The sequence below is a fragment of the Photinus pyralis genome, unplaced genomic scaffold (genome assembly GCF_008802855.1).
Source record: "Photinus pyralis isolate 1611_PpyrPB1 unplaced genomic scaffold, Ppyr1.3 Ppyr1.4_LG4, whole genome shotgun sequence".
NCBI lineage: Eukaryota > Metazoa > Arthropoda > Insecta > Coleoptera > Lampyridae > Photinus > Photinus pyralis.
Genome location: NW_022170511.1, coordinates 32,238,231 through 32,261,795, shown reverse-complemented (window position 1 = coordinate 32,261,795; position 23,565 = coordinate 32,238,231). Strand labels below are relative to the sequence as shown.

Sequence of the window (23,565 nt, the reverse complement as noted above, 5' to 3'; positions counted from 1 at the left end):
AAATACATTTTTCCGCAAACGTAAAAAAATGACGACTTTATTAATGTCAGTTCTTAATGTTGAAGTTTGATTTCACAGACTCCACTTTTTTCTCCGGCCGTGAGCGTACAAAAAAGTACTTTTTTGTACGCTCACGGCCGGAGAAAAAAGTGACATGACAGACAGTAAATATCATCAGGTAGTTGAACTTTGGAGATTTATTAGCGATAATTACATATTAATTGTGAAATTACAATTATTTAGAGTTGCACCGCACAAATTTAACACACTTCCTGATTTATTGACTTCTAATTCAATAGAATTTTGTGTAGAGTTGAATGAGTTAGCCAATAACATTTCCTTTGACTTCTTACTCGTTTCAACATCTGTTAAATCAACGTCCACCGAATTTCGCTCATCGGAAGCTGCATTCAGGCCCAATGACGAAGAATTTGGCATTAAGATCTTTTTCGCGGTTTCTTTTTTATTAGACAAAGAATCTTCTAGGTATCCTTCAGCCACAGTGCTCGACCTCCAACCTCCCTGCCGCTTTAAACAAGTGATATCAGCTCCTCCATTCACCAGCAATGTAGCTGAAGTTCTTCTTAAAGCATGGCCTGTGTAAAGTTTTGAATCCGGTAGTTTTAAAAAAGTTGCTACTGTTTTGGGTACATTACTAATTGTATGAATTCCCATGACCATGCGATAACATTTTCCGTTTTGAAATTTCAAGAAAAATCGACGGCTTTCCATAGCGGGGGGGCGCAAGGAAGTATATTTTCTATAAAGATTTATGTATTTTTCACCAATAATTGTAAACGATCGTGGCTTTTTAGTTTTGCTATCAGGAATCTTTATATGAATAACAGATCCTAAATCCTCTATATTGTCTATTGTCATATTCACCATTTCATCGCACCTACATGCTCCTGATACGCCTATTACTAAAACAACCTGAAAATAGCATATATTATTTTAAAACTTTAATGTATTTATGCAGGTATACCTAGGTAAGTATTTTATAACTAACCTTAATCCCCAAATATTGCTCATCAGGTGCATTGTTTAAAAAATCTTCAAACTGTTCCTTTGTGAATACCTTTGATTTTTTGGGAGTATAGCCTTCATTCTGCTTTTTCAAATAAGCACGTAGCTTCATATATTTGCTAATATCTAATCCATGTTTAAGATTTAATAATGCTTTTATCATGGAATATTGAGACCACATTGTTGAACTCTTCATTTTTAGATTGGTTGCCAATTCACAAAAATAAGCTAGTAGCACATTTTCAGAATAGTTTGTAATGTTTTTCTCATTGCACCATGTGAGAAATCTTTCATAAGCATGATTATAAACTCTACTTGACTTCGTTGGAATTAAATCGTTCGTAGCTGTCTTGGCAATTGCAAGAACGTCTGGCGGCGTACAGTTAAGTTCGGAATCCGACATAATATGTAACCTGCAAGAAAAATTGGTCAATATCTTTTACTACTTTATCTACTTGATACTCGGGTACTTACCAAAAACGCACAGTTCAAAAGGGCTTTGAATGTTCCCGATAATTAATTTGTTGAATTGTCAAAATTTTCTTTCACCATAACAACCGCAAACCACAGCAATCTAGTTTTAAATTTTTCAACATTTAACAGATGCGCTGCAATCTTTTTAGGAATACTCCCTTAATTCTATCGTTTGAACAGCGTTTGCGGAAAAAATTGTATGTTTTATTCGGAGTAAAAGCACTTTTTGTGGCGCGTCTGAAATTGTCGGCCTCACTACGTTCGGCCGTCAAACATTCAGACTTGCCACAAAAAGTCACACTTTTACTCCTTATAAAACAATATACTTTTCTTGTTATATTTAGAATGTTTTGTGTACACAAGCATCTCATTTGAAGGTTTTTTTAGGATGTCATATCCAACGAAGAAAGAGCGTGAAGTTTGTTGGGGTGCAAAAGACGAATACTGGTCATGTTTAGATAAAAATAATCAAAAAGAGTCGGTTAAAGATGGCCCCTGTGCGGAATTAAGGAAACTGTACGAGAAATCTTGTTCTAGTCAATGGGTTAAACATTTCGACAGGAAAAGGAGTTACTTATTATTTAAAGAAAAACTAGAAACAGAGGGGTACGCACCACTAGATGATAGAAAATACAAATAATAGACATTGTAAACTATTTACACTAATAAATAGTTCTAGTTAATCTTTTCATTACAGAGTGCCTAGCAAAAATTTATGTGAACAATCTTTTGGTGCAAAACGGAGGGTTTATTCACAAGTATCTGCTATGTAACTTTATTTTAAATATTAAATTTATATACACTTGTTTACATGATTCCCTCAGTGTCCAGGTCGCTACTTAAGGGCCTCTCCATACTGCTTTGATCAATTTCATCCATACATATATTCACAATGTGTTTCCCAGGAACCATGACTAGACCTAACATTCTAGCCTCATCACCGTTGCTTACATCAGAACTCCACCGTTCCAATATGGTGTCTTCCGGTAAATATTCCGAACACGAGCCTAAAATGATGTTTGCATCTCGATCTGTACACAGAAATACACCAATCAGAACTCGTCCATCTGACATTTCAATCTTTAACGTTTTATTCAACCACTTGCGTAGCTGAACTGCACCGGGTGACATCTGTAAATAACGCAGCAAGTGTTTGTATACCTAGTAAGGCACATACGTTTAGTGGCTTTCTGTTGTCTTCTGCTACTTCAGGTTCATTCACATCATCTTCTTGTTCGAGACACTCCAACTTTGATGTACTCAACAGTGGTTCTTCTATTTCTCCCATTTTATATCATCCTTCCAGATACTGTAACCCCCGTGTGCTGATTTTTCGCCTTTGGTTCTGGTTTAGGACATTAACACAATTAAATTAAAACAATTCTGCTGTTTTGTGGACAGTTGGTCTAAATCACAAAAAATGTAGGGTTATGTATGTTATATACAGGATGCGCGAGACAAAAATATTTTGCGTAGCACACTAGGTTTGTTGTACACTCCTTGTACTTTACCATAAAAAATTAGGTTTTTTGGACGCCAAAAACAACAAAATAATGGAGTACGATTAATTTTTATCTGCCATGATAATCAATTTATCATTACAATAAACAAAGTCATTACCTTTACGAGTACACATAGAGCCAATACAAGTCACGCCACATGAGTCTTCTTTGTCTAATCTGTGGTTAAGGAAATAAAAATGGAGGAATAAAATTTTGAACACCTTTTCCATAACCTCACATTTTGAAAGTGTTCATGAAATGTGTACTTCACATTAGAAAAATAATTGTTACATTTACTAAATCCCTAATAACAAAATTATGGTAAGCGGTTTCATTTTAGTTATGTCATCTATATAGAAATATCTTACAGCATCACAGTAAAAAACTGCTAACACCGATATCCTCTATGCTCCGAGCAAATCAAGGAATTCTAAGATTATCGGTCAGAGAATTTCGCTATGGAGTAAGTTTAAACCGACCTAAAATGCTAAATTGTTTGTATGTTGTTAATTGTAGGAGTGTTGTTATTCGAAGGACGTTAAACGGACGTCTTTTCTATCGAGACTGTACGAAAATTTTCAAGAAGAAATGGCCAAAAATAAAGAAATGAAGGAATCACTAAAGAAGTTTCGTCATGAGGCTGATAAATTAGAACACAGTGATGCATTAAAGGCTGCCCGTCAGAAATTCGAAGCGGTTGAAAAGGAAGCTAGCAAAAGTACTGAGGTTATCAAAGAGAAAATTAGTTCAATTAAGGACAAGGTTCAAGATGTGATAGAAGAAGCGGGAAAGTCTGATTTAGCAAAAAAGGCTGGGAAATTTACCGAAGATTTAAGTAAAAACGTAACCTCTAGTATTTCAGAAAAGGCTCAGGAGATAGGAAAGACTGCAGCTTTTCAAAGTATTTCACAAGCGACTAAGGCGGTGCAGAAGGAAATCGATACGACTAGCATGTATGGTAGGGTTTATCAAAGTCCGCAAGTTCTAAGGAAACGTACTGAGGCTGTGGCTACTCATGTAAATAAATTTTATGAGCCAGATACAGAAACGACGGGAATTGAATTGCACAAAGATTCAAAGTTTTATGAATCCTGGCAAAATTTTAAAAATAACAATCCTTACGTGCATAAAGTGATGGACTGGAAGATGAAATATGATGAAAGCAATAATCCCGTAATCAGAGCATCTCGTTTATTGACTGATAAAGTGAGTGAAATTGTCGGAGGCATGTTTCAGAAGACAGAATTATCAGAGACTTTAACCGAAATTTGTAAAATTGACCCAAGTTTTGAACAAAAACGTTTTCTGAAACAGTGTGAAACTGATATTATTCCAAATGTTTTAGAGGCAATGTCTAGGGGTGATTTAGAAATTTTAAAAGATTGGTGCCACGAAGGACCGTATAATTTATTTGCTGTGCCGTTTAAACAGGCCCTACAGAAGGGTCACTCGATAAAATCTAAAATTTTAGATATTGACCATGTCGATTTAGCTATGGGGAAAGTAATGGAGCAAGGTCCGGTACTTATTATCACATTTACATCTCAACAGATAATGGTTGTATATGACATTAGTGGCAATGTGGTGGAAGGAGATCCAAACAAAGTAATGCGAACGTCTCACGTTTGGGTATTATGTAGAGATCCCACAGAACCAAATCCAAAAGCTGCGTGGAGACTGTTGGATCTTTCCGCCCATAGTAGTGAACAACTCGTCTAAATTTGTGCTACCTAAAAAGTGCAATTAACTTGGTTAAATAATTGTTTCCGGCTTCCTTTAACCGAAGATAATTTACTAGGTGAAATTAGACAGTTTAAAAATTTTGTATAAAGTACAATTGTTGATCTTTGATACATCTTTTAATTGTAATGGAATAAGCGAATTCATCTTTACTATTTCAAATTCGTTTGTTGCTAAACATGTACAAATTGTGAAGTAAAATACTATTTATTCATTTCATTGTTTTGGTAAGTGGGTTTACCTCCATACTGTTTATAAACTAATGCATGCCAAGATGCTGAATTGAAGGGAAGGCATCCATTGGTTATAATATCATAGAAAAAAAACAACTATGGGATACATACAACAAAGATTATTCCAATGTACTTTGGGCTGAAACCCCACCCACTTAAAAATAAAGGCCCAAATAAATAACTATTAATTAAATTTTTCTGATTTTTACCGTCAACGTGAAATGTTCGAATATTGAAAAAAATACCTACCAATGTTGTAAATGTCTGTGGATAATACCTGTGGTATACACAGTGCTTTGTGGATATGTTGGGAAGTGGATAACAGGGGTTCGACAAGGATCAGTACATTGCTCAGTTTGTGCATGTGCACACCTGATTTGATTAAAATATGCATTATGTTTACCTTTACCATTGATTATCCTGCATAATGAATGCCTTTACTAGAACCATCTTTGGTTAAAATTTGAAAAAAATATATCTATACATCTGTATAAATATGAAAGTTGTGCATGCGCACGCATTGAGCGTCAAGTTATTTATTTAAGTTATTGATTGAGGTGCCAGTATAAGCTACCAAATATAAAAAGAACGCATTGATTATCTTGAAAACTGTAGGAGTACCTAGTTTAGCCCCGGGACAGAAGGACGGAGAAAGTGACCATAATAGCGCCTCTCAACATGAGTTGAAAAATGCGCCAAAAAAAGAAGTGAATCCCAAAGGAGACGTAAAAAACTTGAAGAGATGTGAACGAATTAGGCAAATGTAACGTAAAGATTGCTTGTCGGTGACCTGGAAAACGGGTACAAGATTGACGTGAAATACTCGAAGGGGGTAAAAAATGAAGAATGTCTAAGTACCGAAACAAAGGCACAAAAGAGGTGTGAAGAAGGTCTGAAGTGTAGAGACGTTTAGGAAAAAGGGCGCATGAAGGAGATGAAGAAGGCCTGAAGGCTAACATCAATAAAGTGCTGGTGGAAATGTGATGGAAACGTGAAACCTTATTTAGAATGAGAGAATGATTCTCTGATCGGGCAGAAACCTGAAAGTGAGATGCGGACCGAATCATTTCCATCACGATTCACGAACCAACAACTTCGTAACGACCCTATATACTCCTTCGTGCATGAGTAACTAACTTCAATTTATTAGTGATCACGTGACGTTTATCAAATGGTCACGTAACCTTAAAAAGGTATCACTTTTCAATGTTATGTAACTAGTTTGTGCTAAACTGCAAATTCTTATCTAGCTAACTCCACTTTGTTTACATCATCTGCGACTACATGGGGACTGGGGTTAGGATTACATTTCGAACCGCAGATTGATAACAAAAGACATAACCTCACTAACTTCTAACTTTATTTATTCAAATTGTGTGCAGCTCTATATTGAATAAATGGTTTTTTGGATCTAACTGACATACTTTATAACTTTCTGCCAAGAGATCTATCTAGATAAAATGTGGCTATTGCACTTAGAACTGGTTACAATTTAAAATATGTCGAGGGGGCAGGAACTGTGGGGTGTAATCCGTGGCCTGCAGGCAGTAACCGAGGCTGGGATAAAATTGCAGCTACAGTTGTTGGAGAAATGTTGGCATAATTCTAGTCTGAGAACTGTAGCTCAAAATGTGTATGAAAATACAAAGAGGCCCACGAGTAGTTCTACTGGAAAACCTGAAGATGTTCTAAAGATTGTAACCGACGCTGCAGATCGTTTGTATACAGTTGTTGACGGTGTCAGTGAATTTGTTTCTTTTAAAAAGTTTACAGTTCATGGTAAGATTCAATTAAGTTTAATTTTAGATGATTAGTCATTCCTACCTTTGCTTTTGCTTTGGTTGTAGGTGTTTGTTTAGTAGATGTTTTCAATTAGTGAGTCACTTTTCTTTATAGACACTGCTCCAATTAGGTCGGAAGTTGATAAATCTCAAGCTAAAATAGAACATGAAATTATACTAACCGCCACGGATAAAGAATTATTAAAGCAGTTAGATATGGAGCACATGGAGAAATTAAAAGCAGCTGCTGTAACACAGGGACAGCTTGAACATAAGGAATTGGCCCAAAAGATACAAAGTGAAAATGTGCTAAATGCGAAAAAACAATCGGCTAAAGTTACTTTTGTTCCAAACCCAAAGTCGAAACAAAAGGTGCACTTAATTATTAAAAAAAGTTTATTGTAGCTACACAAATTTTTTAGTTGAACTTGTCCTCAAAAGAACGTACGGTTCCCTCATCGCGAGTTGCTAGAATGGTTTCTTTTGGAAGTCTAGCTGCCGGTCTCGGTGTGGGCACAGCTGCGGAGTACATGAGACGGTCTATTGGAATTGGATCAGAATCAGAGTCGAATATTTTTCTAAACAAAGCTAATATGGATAGAATTGTCGATACACTTTGCAAAGTTCGAGGTGCCGCCTTAAAACTTGGACAGATGTTAAGTATACAGGATGAGTCAATTTTAAATCCAGAATTAGCAAAGGCACTTGAACGCGTCCGCCAATCCGCAGATTTCATGCCCAGTTGGCAGGTTGATAATGTGCTTAATACGGAAATCGGTCCCGGTTGGAGGGACACACTGCTCGAATTTGATAATAAACCATTCGCTGCGGCATCTATAGGGCAGGTGCATATGGGTAAAACGTTAGATAAAGAGAATGTGGCTATTAAAATACAGTATCCCGGAGTTGCCAAGGGTATTGAAAGTGATATAGATAATTTGGTGGGAATCATGAAGCTGTGGAATCTTTTTCCAAAGGGGATGTTTATCAACAATTTTGTAGTTGTTGCCAAACGAGAGTTGGCATGGGAGGTAGATTATCGCAGAGAAGCAGAATGTACAAGGAAATTTAAGACAATATTGGAACCATATCCCAATTTTCATGTTCCAAAAGTTATAGGTAAGGTGTATTGGTACTGAATTCAAGAATGTGCTTTTCTACACCTTCCATTTAAATTGCAGACAAATTATGTGCCTCACAAGTGTTCACAACAGAATATGTTGATGGAATTCCAGTTGATCAGTGCGTTGAATTAGACATGGAACACAGGAAATTTATTGCCAACAACATGTTGCACTTGACTTTGTTAGAATTGATGGTCTTCCGGTACATGCAGACAGATCCAAATTGGGCCAACTTTTTGTATAATCCAGATACAAAAAAAGTGTGTTGTGTACATCTAACTTTATATACTTTCTTAAAGACCACTTCTAGATTTATCTGTTAGATTTTGGAGCAAGCAGAGATTATCCAAAAGAGTTTGTTGATAACTATGTTCGCATAATGAAAGCTGCTACTNCCGGCGAGGTCGACCCGGCGATGGACGACCGGGCGACAGCCTTCCCGGCGAAACCCAACTGGGCGACGGCCCAACCCGGCGATGGACAACTGGACGAAATAGGGAATATATTAAAATGCATCCAAAAAATATTAGGCGATTTTAATAAATGCACATTCACCGCAATTCTTTTATTAATGCATTTCCATCTAATTTATGTAATACGAGTATAATAAATTTGGAATGAAAACCTTCAGGACATACATACATACAAACAAAATGCTTGATCATGATACCAATGTTTGACAGTTGTTTCCATAGCATGCTAAAAAATTAAAAAAATTATTTTTCTTTAATTTTTTTGCAAAAAAATTCCGGCTAATGTAACAATGCAAATTATCATTGAATTCAGCAAAAAAATTCTATCGCATTCACCTAAAAAAACAAGATCACGCCATTTAAAAAAAAAATTGACTATGAGTACGCCCTTAAGATAAGAATTTAAAACGTTTTAATTATGGTTATTTTGTAGTATTTTAGTATTCATTAAACATAGTTTTTGATTCATTCAAATCGGACTAAAATTGTAGAAACTACAGCTTGCGGCGTTTTTTAAATTACACCCTGTAACGTTAATCTAGCTAGTACCTATTAGAGTAACATTACCTACCTTTGTATATAAGATCTGTGTATTTCAATTAATATTTTTTTAATTACTAAGATGATAATTGACTATTAATGCACATTAACCGTAATTCTTTTATTAACGCATTTCCATCTAATTGATATAATATGATAAATGATCAAGTTAGCATAAAGGTAGTTAACGTTAATCTAGGTACTTGGCTTTAATGAAAGAAAAGTACCTATTAGATTAACAATAGCCCCCTTTGTATATGATACCTGTGTATTTCAATGATTAATTGTTAATTACTAAGATAATAATTGAATATAAATTTACTACTCTCTTTGTTTAAGTACGGGTAGCTCCCCTCCAGATACCTGCAAATTTATCAACCTGTGGGCTCTGATTTAATTTTGAGTTATTACCGTTTTTCATTTTCTTAGAAATACATGTTCTAAAATGAACCAAAATAATGTCAAATCGCAAAGAGGTACTAACAAGTTTGTGCACGAAGGCTTTGTCTACGTAAAAGACAAAGATAGCATAGATGGGGCAACGATTTTTTGGAGATGTGATAGAAAGTATAGTGGTTGTCGTGGAAGAATCTGGACCAATAGTGTCGATGGAACATTCAACTGTTTGCGAAGAAATCACACGTGTTGTGCTACCGGTGATGCTGCGCGAATTGAAGTGCTTAAAGTTCAAACAAATGTGAAACACCGTGCAGCTTCTACAATGGAAACTCCATCCCAAATAAGAACAGAGGTACTCCAAAATGCTTCAGCTGCAACTCTAGGGCGAATTTCAAGTTCTATGGCGATGGCAAAAATGGTCAATCGAGTTCGTAGAAAGGAAAATGTTGCACCGGCCATTCCAGACACACGTCGCGGTATTGAGGTTCCCGAAAATTACAAACAGTACGAGGTATCCGAGGGAGTTTTCGAAAATTATTTGTTAATGGATTCCGGAAATGACGATGACAATCGTATTCTTGTTTTTGGAAGAGAGTACAACCAAACATGGGCACACGACATGCGTGACATCTTCATGGACGGTACATTTCTATTGGCACCACCATTATTCAAACAAATTTTTGTTGTTCTTGCCCGTCGCGGTGAGCGGTACGTGTTTCCGGTGCTCTTCTGTCTGCTGCCCAACAAAACAACACAAACATACCGAAAATTATTCTTTCTTATAAAACAACAGTGGCCTCGTTTCAACCCCGAGACGATAAACGTGGATTACGAAGTCGCAATTCATGATGCATTACGCACTGAATTTCCGGAAGCCGATGTACGAGGATGTTTTTTCCATCTCGTACAAAATCTGCGAAAACATCTTTCCAGCAGCAATCTATTAGGTAGATACCAAACCGATGCGGATTTCGCTTTGCAAGCGCGAATGATTACATACATCATTGGCTTTTGTACCTGAGGAAAATCTAATGCAAGCACTTATTGACTTAGAAAATTATGTCACAGATGATTTGGAACCAATAGTAGCCTGGTTCACAAACACTTACGTGGGCCGACTTCGAAATAACGGCACTAGGGCTCCTCCGAATTTTCCATATGCCACCTGGTCGGTGTTGCAAAGGACATTAGCAGGAAGCGACCGAACAAATAACTATGCCGAAGCGCTCCATCGGAAACTGCAACTAGGATTTGGCGTAGCACACCCAAGCATCTGGAAATTTTTGGATGGGCTCAAGAAAATCCAAAAATTATTTGATGCTACGTACGAGGATTTCGTAGCTGCACGTGAACCCCCTTTAAAACGACGCCGATACGACGAAGCAGACAGAAGAATTTTGACGAAAGTTCAAAATTTTGATGCAGGCAGTATAATTGAATATCTGCGAGGTTTGTCACACAACTACCGCATGGAGTAGGTAATCTATTGTTGTTATTTTTGAGTTGTACTGTATGTATTCAGTTTTCATTATTTGTACATTTGCCTTTAATAAAGATAGTTTATGTCGATCTGTTCATATTTTATCATTCTCACCGTGAAGGACCATGAACAGCGGTACTGCCTCTTTTTACTTATTAACGTATACAAAGAAAAATGTGATTGCTCATTTTGAAAACATTTAATTACGTTTACAAGAAAATTTTTATAAAATACCCTTTCTTCCTGGAATAGAATATAAGCCCTTAATAAAAAATTCGTAGATACAGTATTTTTCAATATACACAACGTTAAATATTGGGTAATAATGTAATATAAAATACTTGTATATTTTTCAAATTTCGTCCAGTTGTGCGTCGCCAAGTTGGGCCATCGCCCGGTTGGCTTTCGCCAGGAAGGCCATCGCCCGGTCGTCCGTCGCCGGGTCGGCCTCGCCGGGTTGGGATGTACCGCTCTATTGTGTATTGTGTGTAAAATTGAAAGTTATATAATGTTTAAGGAAATCAAGGTGTCTTGAAATCCCCAGAAAATAGAAATAGAGTGAGTTGGTGCCTGGTAGACCGCATCACTCGATCTGTTTTAGTTTTTAAAATATTGTCGAAAAACATTGTAAACAAGGAATTTGGAACACCCTGTACATATCTGTTTTCATTTGTACCTACCAAGGTGTTAATTTGGGGGCGAATTGGAGAAGAGGGGGGGAATGTTTGGGCGGAATTTTTGGTGGCGGGCCGCACCGGGGGTACCTGCTCCGCCACTGAAGTGGTATTAATGCTTAACACTCTGTCCTGACACTAATTATAAAGGGATAAGCATTATAATTTTTGAGGATTTTTTTGATAAAATGTACCATGTAATATGTATCTCGCTTCAAATCTATTTTACAGGATATTCTGCGGCATTTGTAATTTGACACAGAGAACGTCAGAGGAAGATTTTTATTTCTTACTCTAAGGTTCGATCCGCTTACTATGTAACATGTATGTGCAACTGTGAGGAAACAGCGCAAAATAGAAATGATCTTGGAAACGAAGTACTTTAATTATTTCTTATACCAAAGAGCGGGCCATGTTTAGTATGTTATGTTAAAATTAAAATTACAAATAATAATCTTTAGGTAATTTATTAAAATCAATCAAAATACGTTTATTTTTTTTTCAATCAAATTATTAAAATGTATATCTTGTATTTATACAAAATACCTCAGATTAACATGAGCAAAAAAACCCAGAGTGGGAGAATCTTGAAAGAACAAACTGCACGTGCTGCGCATGACAGAAAACTGTAGGAGTGACGTGCCACTAAAATCTGTTGGTGGCAAATATGACACCTCCTCTGTATACCGATTTTTGTTGTTTTTTCTCGTTTCCTGGCTGCAATATTTCAAGTTTGGAGGCCGAAGGGAAAAAAGAGAATAATTAAATAACAAAAACTGATAATTATTCTATTGAATTATGATACCTAGCTATAAAACGGCATCGTACAAGGAAATAATTTTTTCACTTCTTGTGAAAGGAAAGTTTGCTGCTTGACATTCAAGCTTGCATTAAATTTTTGTAGTTCTTTGAAAGACGATCAAAACGAGATTTATCGCACATTTTTTTCAGTTACTGAACTGCTTCAAAAGAGCGATTTAAGCGGATTTAATTAATAAAGGAGAATGTATTCCGATTTGATTATTTAGTTAGATGTTTAATTAATTCCTGTTGAGTTCTCGTGAGCTCTTTTATGGATCAAGAGTGACATTTTGCGCAATCGTTAGGTACATGTTTTTATTACATTCTCATTTGTTGCAAAAATGCGTTCGTGGCGTTGGTGTTTTGAAAGATGTCACTTCGTTCTAAACTTCCAGCTATGAATTCTTTAACCCGCCACTGTCTTACGATTTTGAATGGCGAAGATTAACGATCGAACACTGGAATCCTATTGGTCATCTTCAGTTAGTACAATCTGCGCCATTTTACGTGTTTGAAGTTTGTGTTAAACCGCCTTAAACCTGCTGAGCTAGCCAATTTTTGTTAACACGTGTTTGTTATGTATGGACATTCGAGTTCTTGAACTCCAGTTAAATTTTGAATCAAAGTTTTACGTAACCATGCCTTTTGATAACAGTGACAAGAACGATTTAGAATGTTTAGAAAGCGAAAAGTGCGTATCAGTGGCAAATGACCAAGAAGACGAGTGGGTGAATCCCCAACATGAAATGAAGAAACCACGAATAGAGGTTCCTCCAAGTTCTCCCCCCTGCCTGGTCGGTTTAGAGAGCACAAAAAAATACACTTCAATTCCGAAAGGTCGTAGCCGTTTTTGTAGCCGTCAGCTGAAATTAGATCGCACTGACTTAAATCGCACTTATCCCATATCTGGCGGTTCTTCAAGCATTGCATTAAGCTTATCGCCAAATTTGGAAAGCACTAGCAGGATGTACATATATCCAACAACTCCTCCACCGGTATGATGGTACGTAAATAGTAGATGCAAACTTAATGCAGCCTGTATTTCAGCCAGTACCTATGTATAATGGTTTTCAGTTAGTTGGAGACAGTCAACTTGTAAGGTTCCATAATCAAGTGTTGTCAAAAGGCGAGGGTAGGTTTCTCTTGACGATTGTCAGTGATAAGTATGCAACTTTTGCAGGTTTTGCTAGATCATTGGGATATTGTGTAAGCGGACAGAAGATTGCAGACTTAGAGACACGTATAAGAACTAAACCTTATACTATTTGCGACAAAATTATATTGCTTATCGGTACAAATGATTTCACACACGTAAGTCTCGGTATTTTAAAATTTCTTGTTTGTAATGCGTTCTCCAACTTCACCTCTTCATATAACAAATTCTGCATCTGTTTTGTACAATGAAGGTGTAGGCCTAGATCACCTTGTCTGAGCTACTGATGCTCGTACTGATGTGTTCATTAAGTCCAAACACCTGTAATAAGTGTATGAAAAGAATTTTTCCACTGAGGGCCCATTTACTTAAATTGTTTTCAGTGGCAACTAAAATTTCTTTTCAAATTTTCCAAAGCTAATTTTGAATTAATGTACGAGAAGTGTAGTACTGAGCCCACAGCTTCTCCAGCATCTTTATTACAGCAACTCCCATATGAGGGTGAAAAAATTCGACTTCTACTGTTTTCTACACTCATATTATCGCTACGAAGCTACCCCTCTCAGCTGTGGTGTCATCTTGGTAACTTTTACCATTTGCCCTCCAGCATTTTTTTTGTACAAAAAACAAGAAAGCGGTGGCTCTGTTGGAGGAAGCCGCTCTAGTGATTTCTTTTGTTTTCACATATTTTCGTGTACTACTAACCGTGAATATGTTTGCAGCAAATTTTTAAAAAAATGGAACAAGAGCTATATTGACAAGGATTTACATTCGATTAGAATTATTAGATAGAGTATTATACTTTTTTTAATAAAAATTATCTTCATTAATTTACATTATTAAAATCACCACAAAGTATAACATGTGAATTAATAGTCCTGCACTAAATGCAAGATGCAGAATGCAAAACTTCACAAAATACACTAGTCCTGTAAAGGTGACAATGACTGTATTATATGAATCACAGTTAATTCACAATGAATTTCGTTAGATAACTGTGACAGTGTAAATGTTGTTTATCGGTAACAACCACATTGATAATTTATCTCCTTATTTTAAAATGGTAGATGCTGTTATATAATAACTTAGTTTGGTATAGCGTGGAAGATGCTTGGCTACAACCAAGTTCAACCTGGTTTAAATCCTGATTTGGGGGATGGTTGGGTACAGGAATTATGACTGAAAATAAAAAATTTTGCTTTCATTTCATAGTTTCAACTATCTGGGGAAAATTATGTTATGGTCTTTCATTACAGAAGACTCCAATGGCAGCAATGTGTGATAGTTATGATTCCATTTTAAAATTATTGCAAGAAAATGGTGCAAACAAAATCATTTTATTGACGGTACCACCTGTGGCGAGAATGAAGGACAGAAAAATGCACTGGACTATGTTAAAAAGGTTTAACGAGCATATTATGAGTTTAAAAAAAGGTAATTTTTGTTTCTTGGGTATCTTATTGTAACAACTGTGGTTTTAGACGAGATAGTTTATCCATTTGACTTAGCTTCTGTTTTTATAAGTTATGATAATAGTGTGATCATGCAATGTTACGAAGAGTAAGTTTGTCATTTGACAGTAATTGTGTCTTATCAGTCTTTTTTAGGAAATACACTGATGGGAAAACAGATTTGGTGCATTTGAATAGAATTGGATTTAAGTTTTTGCAATTTATTCTAGACATCAATATGGAAAGTAACTCTCTTTCATAATTAAATTTTGTTTTATTTTGTATAATTGCGTTATAAATTGAATAATGACTAAATTTGATTGAATTGACTATTTTTAGTTGGCATCAGTAGCACTTCATAAGGAAGATTGCTTAATTGTTGTTTTACCTGGTGTTTTTATCAAAAAATTTTTTCGAATTGTAATAGGCACAACTAAATCATTGTATTTTCCCTGAATGTGATCAAATTACGTTGCACTAACAAAAATGGGTCGGTGGTGCAATTAAGTTCATATGGGATCACCCTGTATTTTTACATATGGAAGTATTTTACGTTTTTAATTTGGTAGCACTACATTAACCTCAAAATTATTATTTAAAAATCGAAATTTTCTGCACAAACAAATCGAGAATGAGTAATCAGAATAATATCTACGAAGCTGCCCACAAAGGCGATTATAATACAGTCGTAGAGAAAGTAACAGAAGATAACAAACTGGTAACACAACCTGACGGTGTAAGTAATTTTATGAATCGCTATTCGCAAGTCACTCGATGTTTTTAGAGTAAACGAATCTTAATACATTGGGCTGTCTTAAGTGGAAATGTTGAATTGGTTAAATTTCTTATCGAGCTCCACTCGCCGATTGACCCGTTTGACGATACTGACACAACTCCTTTAATTTTGTCAGCATCTGCCGGAAAACTGAATGTTGTCGATGTTCTTTTACAGAATAATGCAAATATAAATCATAAAAATGAACTCGGACACTCTGCCTTACAGTATGCGTGCTCAAAGGGATGGCTAGAGGTAAGACTGGGCTGATTTGCCAATTCTCACACTCTCTACGTTAGGTTGCAAAACTTCTATTGGAGAATAAAGCGGATGTCAACATAGCTGACTTAAGAGGGGCCACTCCTTTACACCGTGCTGCATCTAAGGGAAATTTAGAAATTGTCAAATTGTTAGTGGAATGTAGTTCCCTGCAGATCGACTCTCGTGACTATTATGGTAATTCCGCGTTGCATTTAGCATGTGAGGAAGACCGCGTGGATGAGGCCAAGCTACTTGTACAAAAAGGAGCGGACATTAATTTGACAAATAAGGAGAGACAAACTCCACTTCAATTGTGTACCAAGCAACTTGCAGCTGCACTTCTCGAGTTGGTTAACAATCAATCAAATATCTAATCCTGTTTGCAATTTGAATATATAAAATGCTACATTTGTTAAAATTATAAGGTACAATACGTATTTACAGTAAAGCTATTCTTGCAAACACTGAACTATACTCCGGGCACGATTATATAAAACACTTTCATCATTTTCATTGCCCTCGATAATTTTAAGGGCCTCGTCTAAAATATTTTTCCTCACATTTCCCTGGGAGTTACTGAAATATTCTGTTAAAGTCTCCCAAAATTCTTCGGGAATTTTTTCTGCATTGAACATATTTTGCTTTAGCCATACTTGTCGATTTTTTTCGAATTTCCAGTCATTTCGAGCGTGTTTCCACTTTGACAAGTAGTTCAAACTTCTTTCTTGGGAATTAATGTCGTTTTTAATTTTTTTATCTAAAATTAATTCCATGTGACGTGTTTTTTTCTTTGCTCGTTTTGATTCTTTCTTTTGTAATTTAGCCGGATTGTCCATTTCTTGTTCGTCTTGCAAATCACTAGCTTGTGTATCGGCAACTGGTTCTTCCTCTGTCTTTTTCCGTTTTTGTTTTTTTGATTTACCCCCTATGTCTTGTACACTTTCAGAGATGCCTTCATTATTTTTCATTTGTGTCTGTTTTCTTTTTGGTATGTTTGGAAGAATTTGTGTTTGATCTCCCAGCAGCTCGTTATTTTTATTCAATTCAGCTGCCACATTTTGCGGAACAACTTCTTCATCAAAGCAAATTTTTGTCGACTGCTTCTTCTTTTGCCTTATTTCTTTTGTTTCACTGCCCATCATAACAGGATCCAGAGAGAATTAATTTGTGATTCCTAAAAATGCTTCTATTCGTAAATATAACCACAAAATTAGAAAAACAGCGGTTAGGTTATAATCATAGAATAGAATGTGATGACCATATACGATGTGGCATTATTTTTGTACGCTGTTTTAAAGGAAAAAAGAATATTGTTGTGATTGATATTATGATATTAATAATGCCAATAAAGTACACTTATGTTTCATTTTTTGGAAATAGGTATAACTTTTTTTTTAGAGGAACAAGTTTAATTTAGAGGTACCACAGACCTCTGAAAAAATTATTAAAAGAATAATTTTTCTATTTCAACACTGTTCTTCGCAGTATGTTTTGTAGCACTGTGTCATTTGGCAACGTCGCCTAACAGATAGTCAACAAAAGATGTCCGCTTGAAGTGGAAATCGTTTCTTGAACTTACCATCTCTTGGAAATGCAGGGAAATATGAGCCAGAGGACTTTTTAATTGAGCATATTTCGTAATTATGCGTAAGTTTCTAAAATGGTTTCTAATGCTCGATTTTCTGCAACGCTTCAACTGTTCTAGTTATCAACTTATAAGTATGGCTTTACCATCAAACTACAAGCAAGTTTCGATGTCCCTTCCAGGTCCGCAGTCGGCAAATCGTAAGAAAATTTCATAATTGATTTGAAATTTCTGTTGTACGATTAAAGTATGTAGTTTTAAAAATTACTAAGTCTAGGATTTACGTGATACTTTCTGTTTTTGTCGAGCTCCTATTCTGAATTTTTTGTAATCAGGTAGTAAAGTATCTTTTTGGTATGTTTTTATTGACATGGCTTGCTGATCGCATGCGTAATTATTGTACAATGCCCTATTTTTATATTTATTCCGAAAGTACTTAGAATATCGAGTAACTAAGCATGATTATTAAATTGAATATTATTATGCCGCCTACTATGGTTTGTAATTATTAAAGTTTGTTAAGTACATGTTAATAATACAAACCATAAGTCTTTCGTAGAATAGTGCTCATGATTTGCTTTGTTTGTGTTTGTTGTTCAGATTTGCTGTCCGCAGGTGCCCCCATGACTTTCAACATTTTGAAAGGTAACGCATTAGTAATTAATATTAACACACTAGCCACATAATAAGCTTCATTTCAGTAGTTATTCATATTTTAAAAGTTCAGGTTTAATGCACTTGTTTTCAGTGCTTTTGCTTTTTTCTTATATTGCTTATATTCAATATATTGCCGCCTCATTTGATTTCAATTTCCGTCATAAATAATAGCAGTACTGTTTCTTCGATAGATGAACGTAAAGTAAATTTACATTTTTTGTAAAATACGTCTGGTAAGTAAGTAATGAAAAAATACCTAAAGAGATTGCGATTTATGTTATCTGGGATAGTCAGTTCATGCATTTTGCACGAAATGCTGTAGCCGTAATTTAGTGTTTTCAATTTATACTCATACCATTTCGTTCATACACATAGTTCGTAGAGTATTTAGCAGAATTGACGCTCACTAATTCGTTAATGTGAGTTTTTCGTAATAATAGCATTGTGTGTTTGTAGAACGTTTAAGAGCAACCAGCAGTGCCAATACGAGTGTAAATGTAAGTACTAATTATATTTACCGAATTTAACTAATACAAATCATTCATAGAAGGAAGCCAACCCATTTGTGACTACGGCCAATGGCCATTCTGGCTTTTTACCACAGAAAGTTGGGAAGAACAGCCCTGTAAGTATTAGGTCTTACATATACAAACTGTATATATTTGACACCCAGCGACTCTCAATTCTCGAAGGGTCAAGCAGTTTAACCCGTAATTTCAAATTATTTCCATAAAAAAGACGAATATTTTAAGCAATTTGTTTGAACTATGCACACTCGCTCATATGGGTTCAGTCTCAAAAGCATTAACTGTAAATCACATAGTGTGTAATGATGACCAATAAACACAACACTTCAAATGAGAGCGATGTCCATGCTCGAACCCAGATTCGAACTAGGGACCACAGTCGAGCTTCCACACCACTGCGCCACCCAGGCCAGCCAAAAATTAAAAAAAAAACATTTAAACATTCGCTAGATACTTCAATATTGTAATAAATAATAATTTTTTTTACTTATAGAGACTATTAATTTAATTAATAATAAAGAGACAATTACTGCCATTAACTCCTTTGTTAACGACATCATTTCACTTCTTGATAAAAAACAGAATGTCCTTGCTATATTTTGTGATCTCAGCAGGGCTTTTGATACTGTTGATCACTTGTTACTGTTGGAAAAATTAAATACTTACGGTATCAGAGGCGTTGTTGCCAATTATTGGTTTTCATCATATCTCTCTGGAAGGTGTCAACAAGTAGAAATTAAATTTAAAACCGGTTCCACTATTGCAAAATTTTTATCCACAGCTTTGCCTGTTAATATGGGGGTTTCATAAGGTTCTGTTTTAGGACCTATTTTATTTTTATTATTTATTAATGATATTGTCATGTTCTTAAATTGCTTGGTTTTATATGCGGATGATACGACGGCATTAATATCCGGAAAGAAGCAAGAAAATATATATCCAAAAGCTGTTGAGATTCTAAATAAGCTAAGTAATTGGTTTAATTTTAACAAATTATTCTTAAATCACGATAAAACATTTTTCCTACCGTTTACAACTTTTGGAAATAACCATTTGTCTGACTCAAGCAACAAAAACATTAATATTCTAGGCACTGGGAAGTTTCTGGGGATCTATTTAGATCAAAACTTAAATTGGGAATGTCACTGGGAAAATCTTATTAAAAGACTAAACACTTATTGCTACCAGATACGGAATCTTAAAGAATTAATGGATGTGAACCATACTTTAAATTATTACTATGCTCAAATTCAATCCAGATTGTCGTATAGATGGTCGTATGTTTGGGGCTCGTCAAGCGCGGCAAAAAATGTTTTTCTGGTACAAAAACGAATAGTCCGGTGTATTGTGGGTAGTAAGAAATTTGATTCGTGTCGCCCGATATTTAAAAAATTGAATATTCTTACACTTTCATCACTCTATATACTTGAATTGTTAACTTTTATTTTCCCTAATCAGCAACATTTCTTACGCCATAGCAGTTTTCATAATTACAACACGCGAAATAAACAACAATTTATCACCCCTTTAACAAGGCTTAAACTTGCCCATAATTCTCCCACGTCAATGGGTATTAAATTATTTAATGCTCTTCCAAGTACACTTAGAAGTCAGGGAACAATAAAGTGTTTTAAAACTTCTTTAAAAAAATTTCTTCTAGTCGATGCACCATATACAATTGATGAATTTCTTTTTTAAATTGTATTTAATTGTATTTTTTTGTGTCTGACGTATTCTATACAATTCAAAATTTGTCTTGGGAATTAATATATATTATTATTATTATTATTAATCCTACATTGCACGGACATTTTGTATGATATGATTGTTGCACATTTCTGTTTACATCCACATAACACATTATTATTGTTCTGATTCAATATGTATTCACATTAGTTCCTTCATATTGAAATCTTCTACATCCGTTTATGGGATGGCTTAACGGAGATGTCTGTTTATTAGAGCTGTCCGTTAGGGGAGCTTGCACTGTATATTAATATGATGCGAATACCTTCCAAGTTTTCCAAAGCCAATCCCCCTCTTAATTACTCCGTAAAATTTTTAACGCCCCCAATGTTGGACTATTTTTCTTACTACCAATTGGTTTTAAAGGTTCCAAAAACAACATGTGTGCTCATTTTGAAATAATGACTGATGCACCTCGAATATGTAATAACATGTTATTTGTGAGGACGTTACATAATCTGATTCGGTTATCTTTTTAAACAAACATATGTCCAAAATTATCATATGCACACACAGATAATACACCTGCGTTCGAGTCACCTCTTAGTCTCTCTGTAAATAGCGTGTAGCTAAGTACCGACTAAATAAAAAAAATGCTTTCATGTTTCTCGTGGGTAAGATTCTAACTGTATAAATAATCGCTCTTTAATTTGCACATGTAGAACGATGTACGTACACTTAAACCGCCAAAGGCACCCGAAAAACCTCTTATGCCCTACATGCGGTACAGTAGAAAAGTATGGGACGCCGTTAAAGCGCAAAATCCCGAACTGAAGTTATGGGAGATTGGGAAAATTATTGGGCAGATGTGGAGAGATTTGCCGGAGGAACACAAAAACGAATTTGTGGAGGAATACGAACTGGAAAAGGTAATCGAGGAACGTATTTCGAAAGTGTCACAACGAGCTTGTTTACAGGTTGAATATGAAAAATCTCTGAAAACTTACCACAATTCACCAGCTTATTTAGCGTATATTGCTGCAAAAAATAGAGGTAAGTACTAACCTTTCTCCCTCTTTGTTTGTTTTCGTACATTTTATCTCAGAATTCACAAATGTAAGTTAAAACTTTTCGTTTAAAGTACCTTAATAATAATGCATGTTCGATGTTTCTCAAGCTACCCAAGGGACTGATGATAGAGATACGCACGATCGAAGTGCTGCAGCCAAGCAAGCAGCCGCAGTTGATAGAAGGATCGATATCCAACCAGCTGAAGATGATGATGGTATTATTTACTTTCTTTTTACTGCTCCAGTATTAATTTATTTCTAGACCAGGATGATGGTTATTCGGTGAAGCATGTCTCATACGCCCGATATATAAGAAATCACAGATTGATCAATGATATATTTTCGGAAACAGTCGTGCCAGATGTGCGGTCGGTCGTGACAACTGGGCGCATGCAGGTGTTAAAGAGACAAGTACAGTCATTGACCATGCATCAGAAAAAATTGGAAGCAGAATTGCAGCAAATTGAAGAAAAATTTGAAGCTAAGAAAAGGAAGTTTGTTGAAAGTAGCGAGCAGTTTCAAGAAGAATTAAAAAAGGTTCTAAAATTCGTTTACTGTGTAGTGTTGCTGATTTTGGTTACTTTGCAGCATTGTAAGCCGGCTGTTGATGAAGACACCTTTCAAAAAATGGTAGAAAGACAGTATGAACTTTTAAAAAAGGATAGAATGAAACTCATAGAAGATCAAAAACCACGCATCGAACAGAATGGCGCTGTAGAGAATGGCACCACAGTTAATGGAACTACCAATGGTACATCAAAGCAGGTCGAAGAAAAGGTTACACCTGTTCCAGAAGTAGGTACTAATCCATTCTCTTGGATTTAAAATTAATTGCTGGTTTAGCCCACAGAGCCAATTAAGCAAGAAAGGTCTGATTATGAAAAACCTGCTACGAATGGCATTCAACCAGCCGAACATCCACCATCATCCACTGAAACCAAAAGTGTACCATCTCCACAATCAGCGTCAGAACATGTTCCTCAAGTGGCGCACGAAGCACCTCCAACACAGCCACCACCACAACATATGCCACCACCGCAACACGGCGTTCCACCGTCAAGTTCACCTATTCATCATCCTCATCCAACCGCTCCTCATATTCCTCCATCAACTCATGGTGTTCCAGCTCACAATATGCAACCGCCACATGCTATGCCTCCCCATCCAGGTGGTCCACCCCCAGGTCAAGCGCCAATGATGCCTCCGGCACAAGTTCCTTATCAACAATATGCAGGTGCAACTCCCCAGTCTGTGCCTTTACCACCAAGACCGCCACACCCCGCCTATGCTTATCCACAACAACAAGGGTACCACCAACCGTACCCGCAATATCCACCCCATGCATATTACCATCAACCATATCCCCAATATCCTCCGCACATGGCACGACCACATCCTTACCCTCATGCGGCACCTCCTGATGGCCAACATCCACCTATACCCGAAGGACATATACCACCACCAATGTATGGACCCCCTCCCACTGCTGAGGGCGAGAGACCACCTGATGATATTCCTCCAAATCATTTGGGAGGTGAAGCCATGATGGCTATGGAAGAGGCAAAAGGTATGTATGTTACCAATGAAATTTCAGAATACAATCTGAATCTAAAACATAACCGTATTCTTGTAGTGTGGATGGGTTATAAATTGAGTACCGATTCTGATGTTTTTTGTTAATCATGTTCGTGATAAAGTATTAAACGTTTTTTGTTTATTATCACACATTAAAATTTTCAGATCTGAAGGGAGAAGCCCATCCAGAAGATAGGAAAGAAGATTAAATTAAATTTCTTTTTTTAAATTATTTTTGCACTTTTTATGATTTTCTTATACTTACTGCGTTAATTAAAAACTAGTTTTAGTCGAGGTTTTAGTGTAGAAAGTTACAATAAAAATGTAGGAGGTGTCATTTATGTAATAAAGATACTAATGCGAACTAATTTGTGTAAATAGATTCTACCCTTTCCTAAATTTGATGGTACAATTGCTGAACAATATGGGGACAGCTTTGTTCGCCTAAAGAAAAGGTTAAATCCGTCTCTGCTCCTTCTCGACCTACCTCCATTAACGCTTTAATCTTACCTTTATGTCCCTTCAGATTCCTTAAGCCTCTTTCCTTTACACGCGGTTCATTGTCTTCCCATGCTTTC

The 23,565-nt window shown here is 35.9% G+C and overlaps 8 protein-coding genes across 15 annotated transcripts; 5 read left to right on the top strand and 3 right to left on the bottom strand.

The window, feature by feature from the left end:
• Nucleotides 1-14: 14 nt before the first annotated feature.
• Nucleotides 15-1,811, bottom strand: LOC116168242. The gene is made up of 3 exons (XM_031483948.1): nt 1,501-1,811; nt 1,010-1,439; nt 15-933 (listed from the first exon to the last, which is right to left on the bottom strand). The coding sequence occupies exons 2-3, from the start codon at nt 1,427-1,429 to the stop codon at nt 211-213; spliced, it is 1,143 nt and encodes a 380-aa protein (XP_031339808.1). The 5' UTR covers nt 1,430-1,439; nt 1,501-1,811; the 3' UTR covers nt 15-210.
• A 448-nt stretch (nt 1,812-2,259) lies between these two features.
• LOC116168241 (N-alpha-acetyltransferase 38, NatC auxiliary subunit) lies at nt 2,260-3,058 on the bottom strand. The gene is made up of 2 exons (XM_031483947.1): nt 2,678-3,058; nt 2,260-2,631 (listed from the first exon to the last, which is right to left on the bottom strand). Exons 1-2 carry the CDS (start codon nt 2,786-2,788, stop codon nt 2,308-2,310), a joined length of 435 nt encoding a protein of 144 aa, XP_031339807.1. The 5' UTR covers nt 2,789-3,058; the 3' UTR covers nt 2,260-2,307.
• A 107-nt stretch (nt 3,059-3,165) lies between these two features.
• Nucleotides 3,166-4,956, top strand: LOC116168240 (mitochondrial import inner membrane translocase subunit TIM44). Its single transcript, XM_031483946.1, has 3 exons — nt 3,166-3,323; nt 3,373-3,465; nt 3,519-4,956. The coding sequence occupies exons 1-3, from the start codon at nt 3,321-3,323 to the stop codon at nt 4,719-4,721; spliced, it is 1,299 nt and encodes a 432-aa protein (XP_031339806.1). The 5' UTR covers nt 3,166-3,320; the 3' UTR covers nt 4,722-4,956.
• A 1,135-nt stretch (nt 4,957-6,091) lies between these two features.
• On the top strand, nt 6,092-8,274 carry LOC116168915 (atypical kinase COQ8B, mitochondrial; the record flags this gene model as incomplete). 2 transcript variants are annotated; one of them, XM_031484926.1, is given in 6 exon segments in its annotated part: nt 6,092-6,168; nt 6,226-6,754; nt 6,872-7,128; nt 7,179-7,875; nt 7,938-8,140; nt 8,191-8,274. In XM_031484926.1, coding segments are annotated over 5 exon segments (1,521 nt in total), but the record flags the coding sequence as incomplete, so codon positions are not given.
• A 4,321-nt stretch (nt 8,275-12,595) lies between these two features.
• Nucleotides 12,596-15,305, top strand: LOC116167764. The gene is made up of 7 exons (XM_031483269.1): nt 12,596-13,242; nt 13,295-13,379; nt 13,428-13,558; nt 14,657-14,834; nt 14,882-14,960; nt 15,008-15,096; nt 15,191-15,305. Exons 1-7 carry the CDS (start codon nt 12,829-12,831, stop codon nt 15,211-15,213), a joined length of 999 nt encoding a protein of 332 aa, XP_031339129.1. The 5' UTR covers nt 12,596-12,828; the 3' UTR covers nt 15,214-15,305.
• A 136-nt stretch (nt 15,306-15,441) lies between these two features.
• LOC116167766 (26S proteasome non-ATPase regulatory subunit 10-like) lies at nt 15,442-16,349 on the top strand. Its single transcript, XM_031483271.1, has 3 exons — nt 15,442-15,587; nt 15,636-15,881; nt 15,926-16,349. Exons 1-3 carry the CDS (start codon nt 15,483-15,485, stop codon nt 16,259-16,261), a joined length of 687 nt encoding a protein of 228 aa, XP_031339131.1. The 5' UTR covers nt 15,442-15,482; the 3' UTR covers nt 16,262-16,349.
• LOC116167765 (uncharacterized protein C7orf50) lies at nt 16,262-17,355 on the bottom strand. The gene has a single exon (XM_031483270.1). It carries the CDS (start codon nt 17,027-17,029, stop codon nt 16,337-16,339), a length of 693 nt encoding a protein of 230 aa, XP_031339130.1. The 5' UTR covers nt 17,030-17,355; the 3' UTR covers nt 16,262-16,336.
• Nucleotides 17,356-17,375: 20 nt separating this feature from the next.
• Nucleotides 17,376-23,355, top strand: LOC116167762 (SWI/SNF-related matrix-associated actin-dependent regulator of chromatin subfamily E member 1). 7 transcript variants are annotated; one of them, XM_031483262.1, is made up of 12 exons: nt 17,376-17,534; nt 17,593-17,672; nt 18,073-18,117; nt 18,586-18,626; nt 18,677-18,754; nt 21,065-21,271; nt 21,320-21,395; nt 21,520-21,627; nt 21,675-21,949; nt 22,001-22,207; nt 22,256-22,979; nt 23,153-23,355. In XM_031483262.1, the coding sequence occupies exons 2-12, from the start codon at nt 17,609-17,611 to the stop codon at nt 23,194-23,196; spliced, it is 1,869 nt and encodes a 622-aa protein (XP_031339122.1). In that variant the 5' UTR covers nt 17,376-17,534; nt 17,593-17,608; the 3' UTR covers nt 23,197-23,355. The 7 variants fall into 7 exon arrangements, with proteins under 7 accessions (XP_031339122.1, XP_031339125.1, XP_031339124.1 ...); XM_031483265.1 differs by lacking the exon at nt 23,153-23,355 and adding an exon at nt 23,046-23,107 and having other exon boundaries at nt 18,088-18,117; nt 18,680-18,754; XM_031483264.1 differs by lacking the exon at nt 23,153-23,355 and adding an exon at nt 23,046-23,107 and having other exon boundaries at nt 18,088-18,117.
• The last annotated feature ends 210 nt before the right edge of the window (nt 23,356-23,565 follow it).

What these genes read in the sequence shown, in the direction of transcription:
- LOC116167766 (XM_031483271.1), top strand. Translation starts at nt 15,483, where the DNA reads ATGAGTAATCAGAATAATATCTACGAAGCTGCCCACAAAGGCGATTAT. An exon ending in TGGTAACACAACCTGACGGT is followed by an intron (nt 15,588 to 15,635) that starts GTAAGTAATTTT and finishes CGATGTTTTTAG; the next exon opens with AGTAAACGAATCTTAATACA. An exon ending in GCTCAAAGGGATGGCTAGAG is followed by an intron (nt 15,882 to 15,925) that starts GTAAGACTGGGC and finishes TCTCTACGTTAG; the next exon opens with GTTGCAAAACTTCTATTGGA.
- LOC116168240 (XM_031483946.1), top strand. An exon ending in TCAGAGAATTTCGCTATGGA is followed by an intron (nt 3,466 to 3,518) that starts GTAAGTTTAAAC and finishes TGTTAATTGTAG; the next exon opens with GAGTGTTGTTATTCGAAGGA.
- LOC116168241 (XM_031483947.1), bottom strand. Translation starts at nt 2,788, where the DNA reads ATGGGAGAAATAGAAGAACCACTGTTGAGTACATCAAAGTTGGAGTGT. An exon ending in ACAACAGAAAGCCACTAAAC is followed by an intron (nt 2,632 to 2,677) that starts GTATGTGCCTTA and finishes CGTTATTTACAG; the next exon opens with ATGTCACCCGGTGCAGTTCA.
- LOC116167762 (XM_031483261.1), top strand. Translation starts at nt 17,609, where the DNA reads ATGGCTTTACCATCAAACTACAAGCAAGTTTCGATGTCCCTTCCAGGT. An exon ending in AGGTCCGCAGTCGGCAAATC is followed by an intron (nt 17,673 to 18,072) that starts GTAAGAAAATTT and finishes TTTGTTGTTCAG; the next exon opens with ATTTGCTGTCCGCAGGTGCC. An exon ending in AGGTTACACCTGTTCCAGAA is followed by an intron (nt 22,208 to 22,255) that starts GTAGGTACTAAT and finishes TTGCTGGTTTAG; the next exon opens with CCCACAGAGCCAATTAAGCA.
- LOC116167764 (XM_031483269.1), top strand. Translation starts at nt 12,829, where the DNA reads ATGGACATTCGAGTTCTTGAACTCCAGTTAAATTTTGAATCAAAGTTT. An exon ending in GTACAAATGATTTCACACAC is followed by an intron (nt 13,559 to 14,656) that starts GTAAGTCTCGGT and finishes CTTTCATTACAG; the next exon opens with AAGACTCCAATGGCAGCAAT. An exon ending in TATTATGAGTTTAAAAAAAG is followed by an intron (nt 14,835 to 14,881) that starts GTAATTTTTGTT and finishes CTGTGGTTTTAG; the next exon opens with ACGAGATAGTTTATCCATTT.
- LOC116168242 (XM_031483948.1), bottom strand. Translation starts at nt 1,429, where the DNA reads ATGTCGGATTCCGAACTTAACTGTACGCCGCCAGACGTTCTTGCAATT. An exon ending in AGCAATATTTGGGGATTAAG is followed by an intron (nt 934 to 1,009) that starts GTTAGTTATAAA and finishes TGCTATTTTCAG; the next exon opens with GTTGTTTTAGTAATAGGCGT.
- LOC116167765 (XM_031483270.1), bottom strand. Translation starts at nt 17,029, where the DNA reads ATGATGGGCAGTGAAACAAAAGAAATAAGGCAAAAGAAGAAGCAGTCG.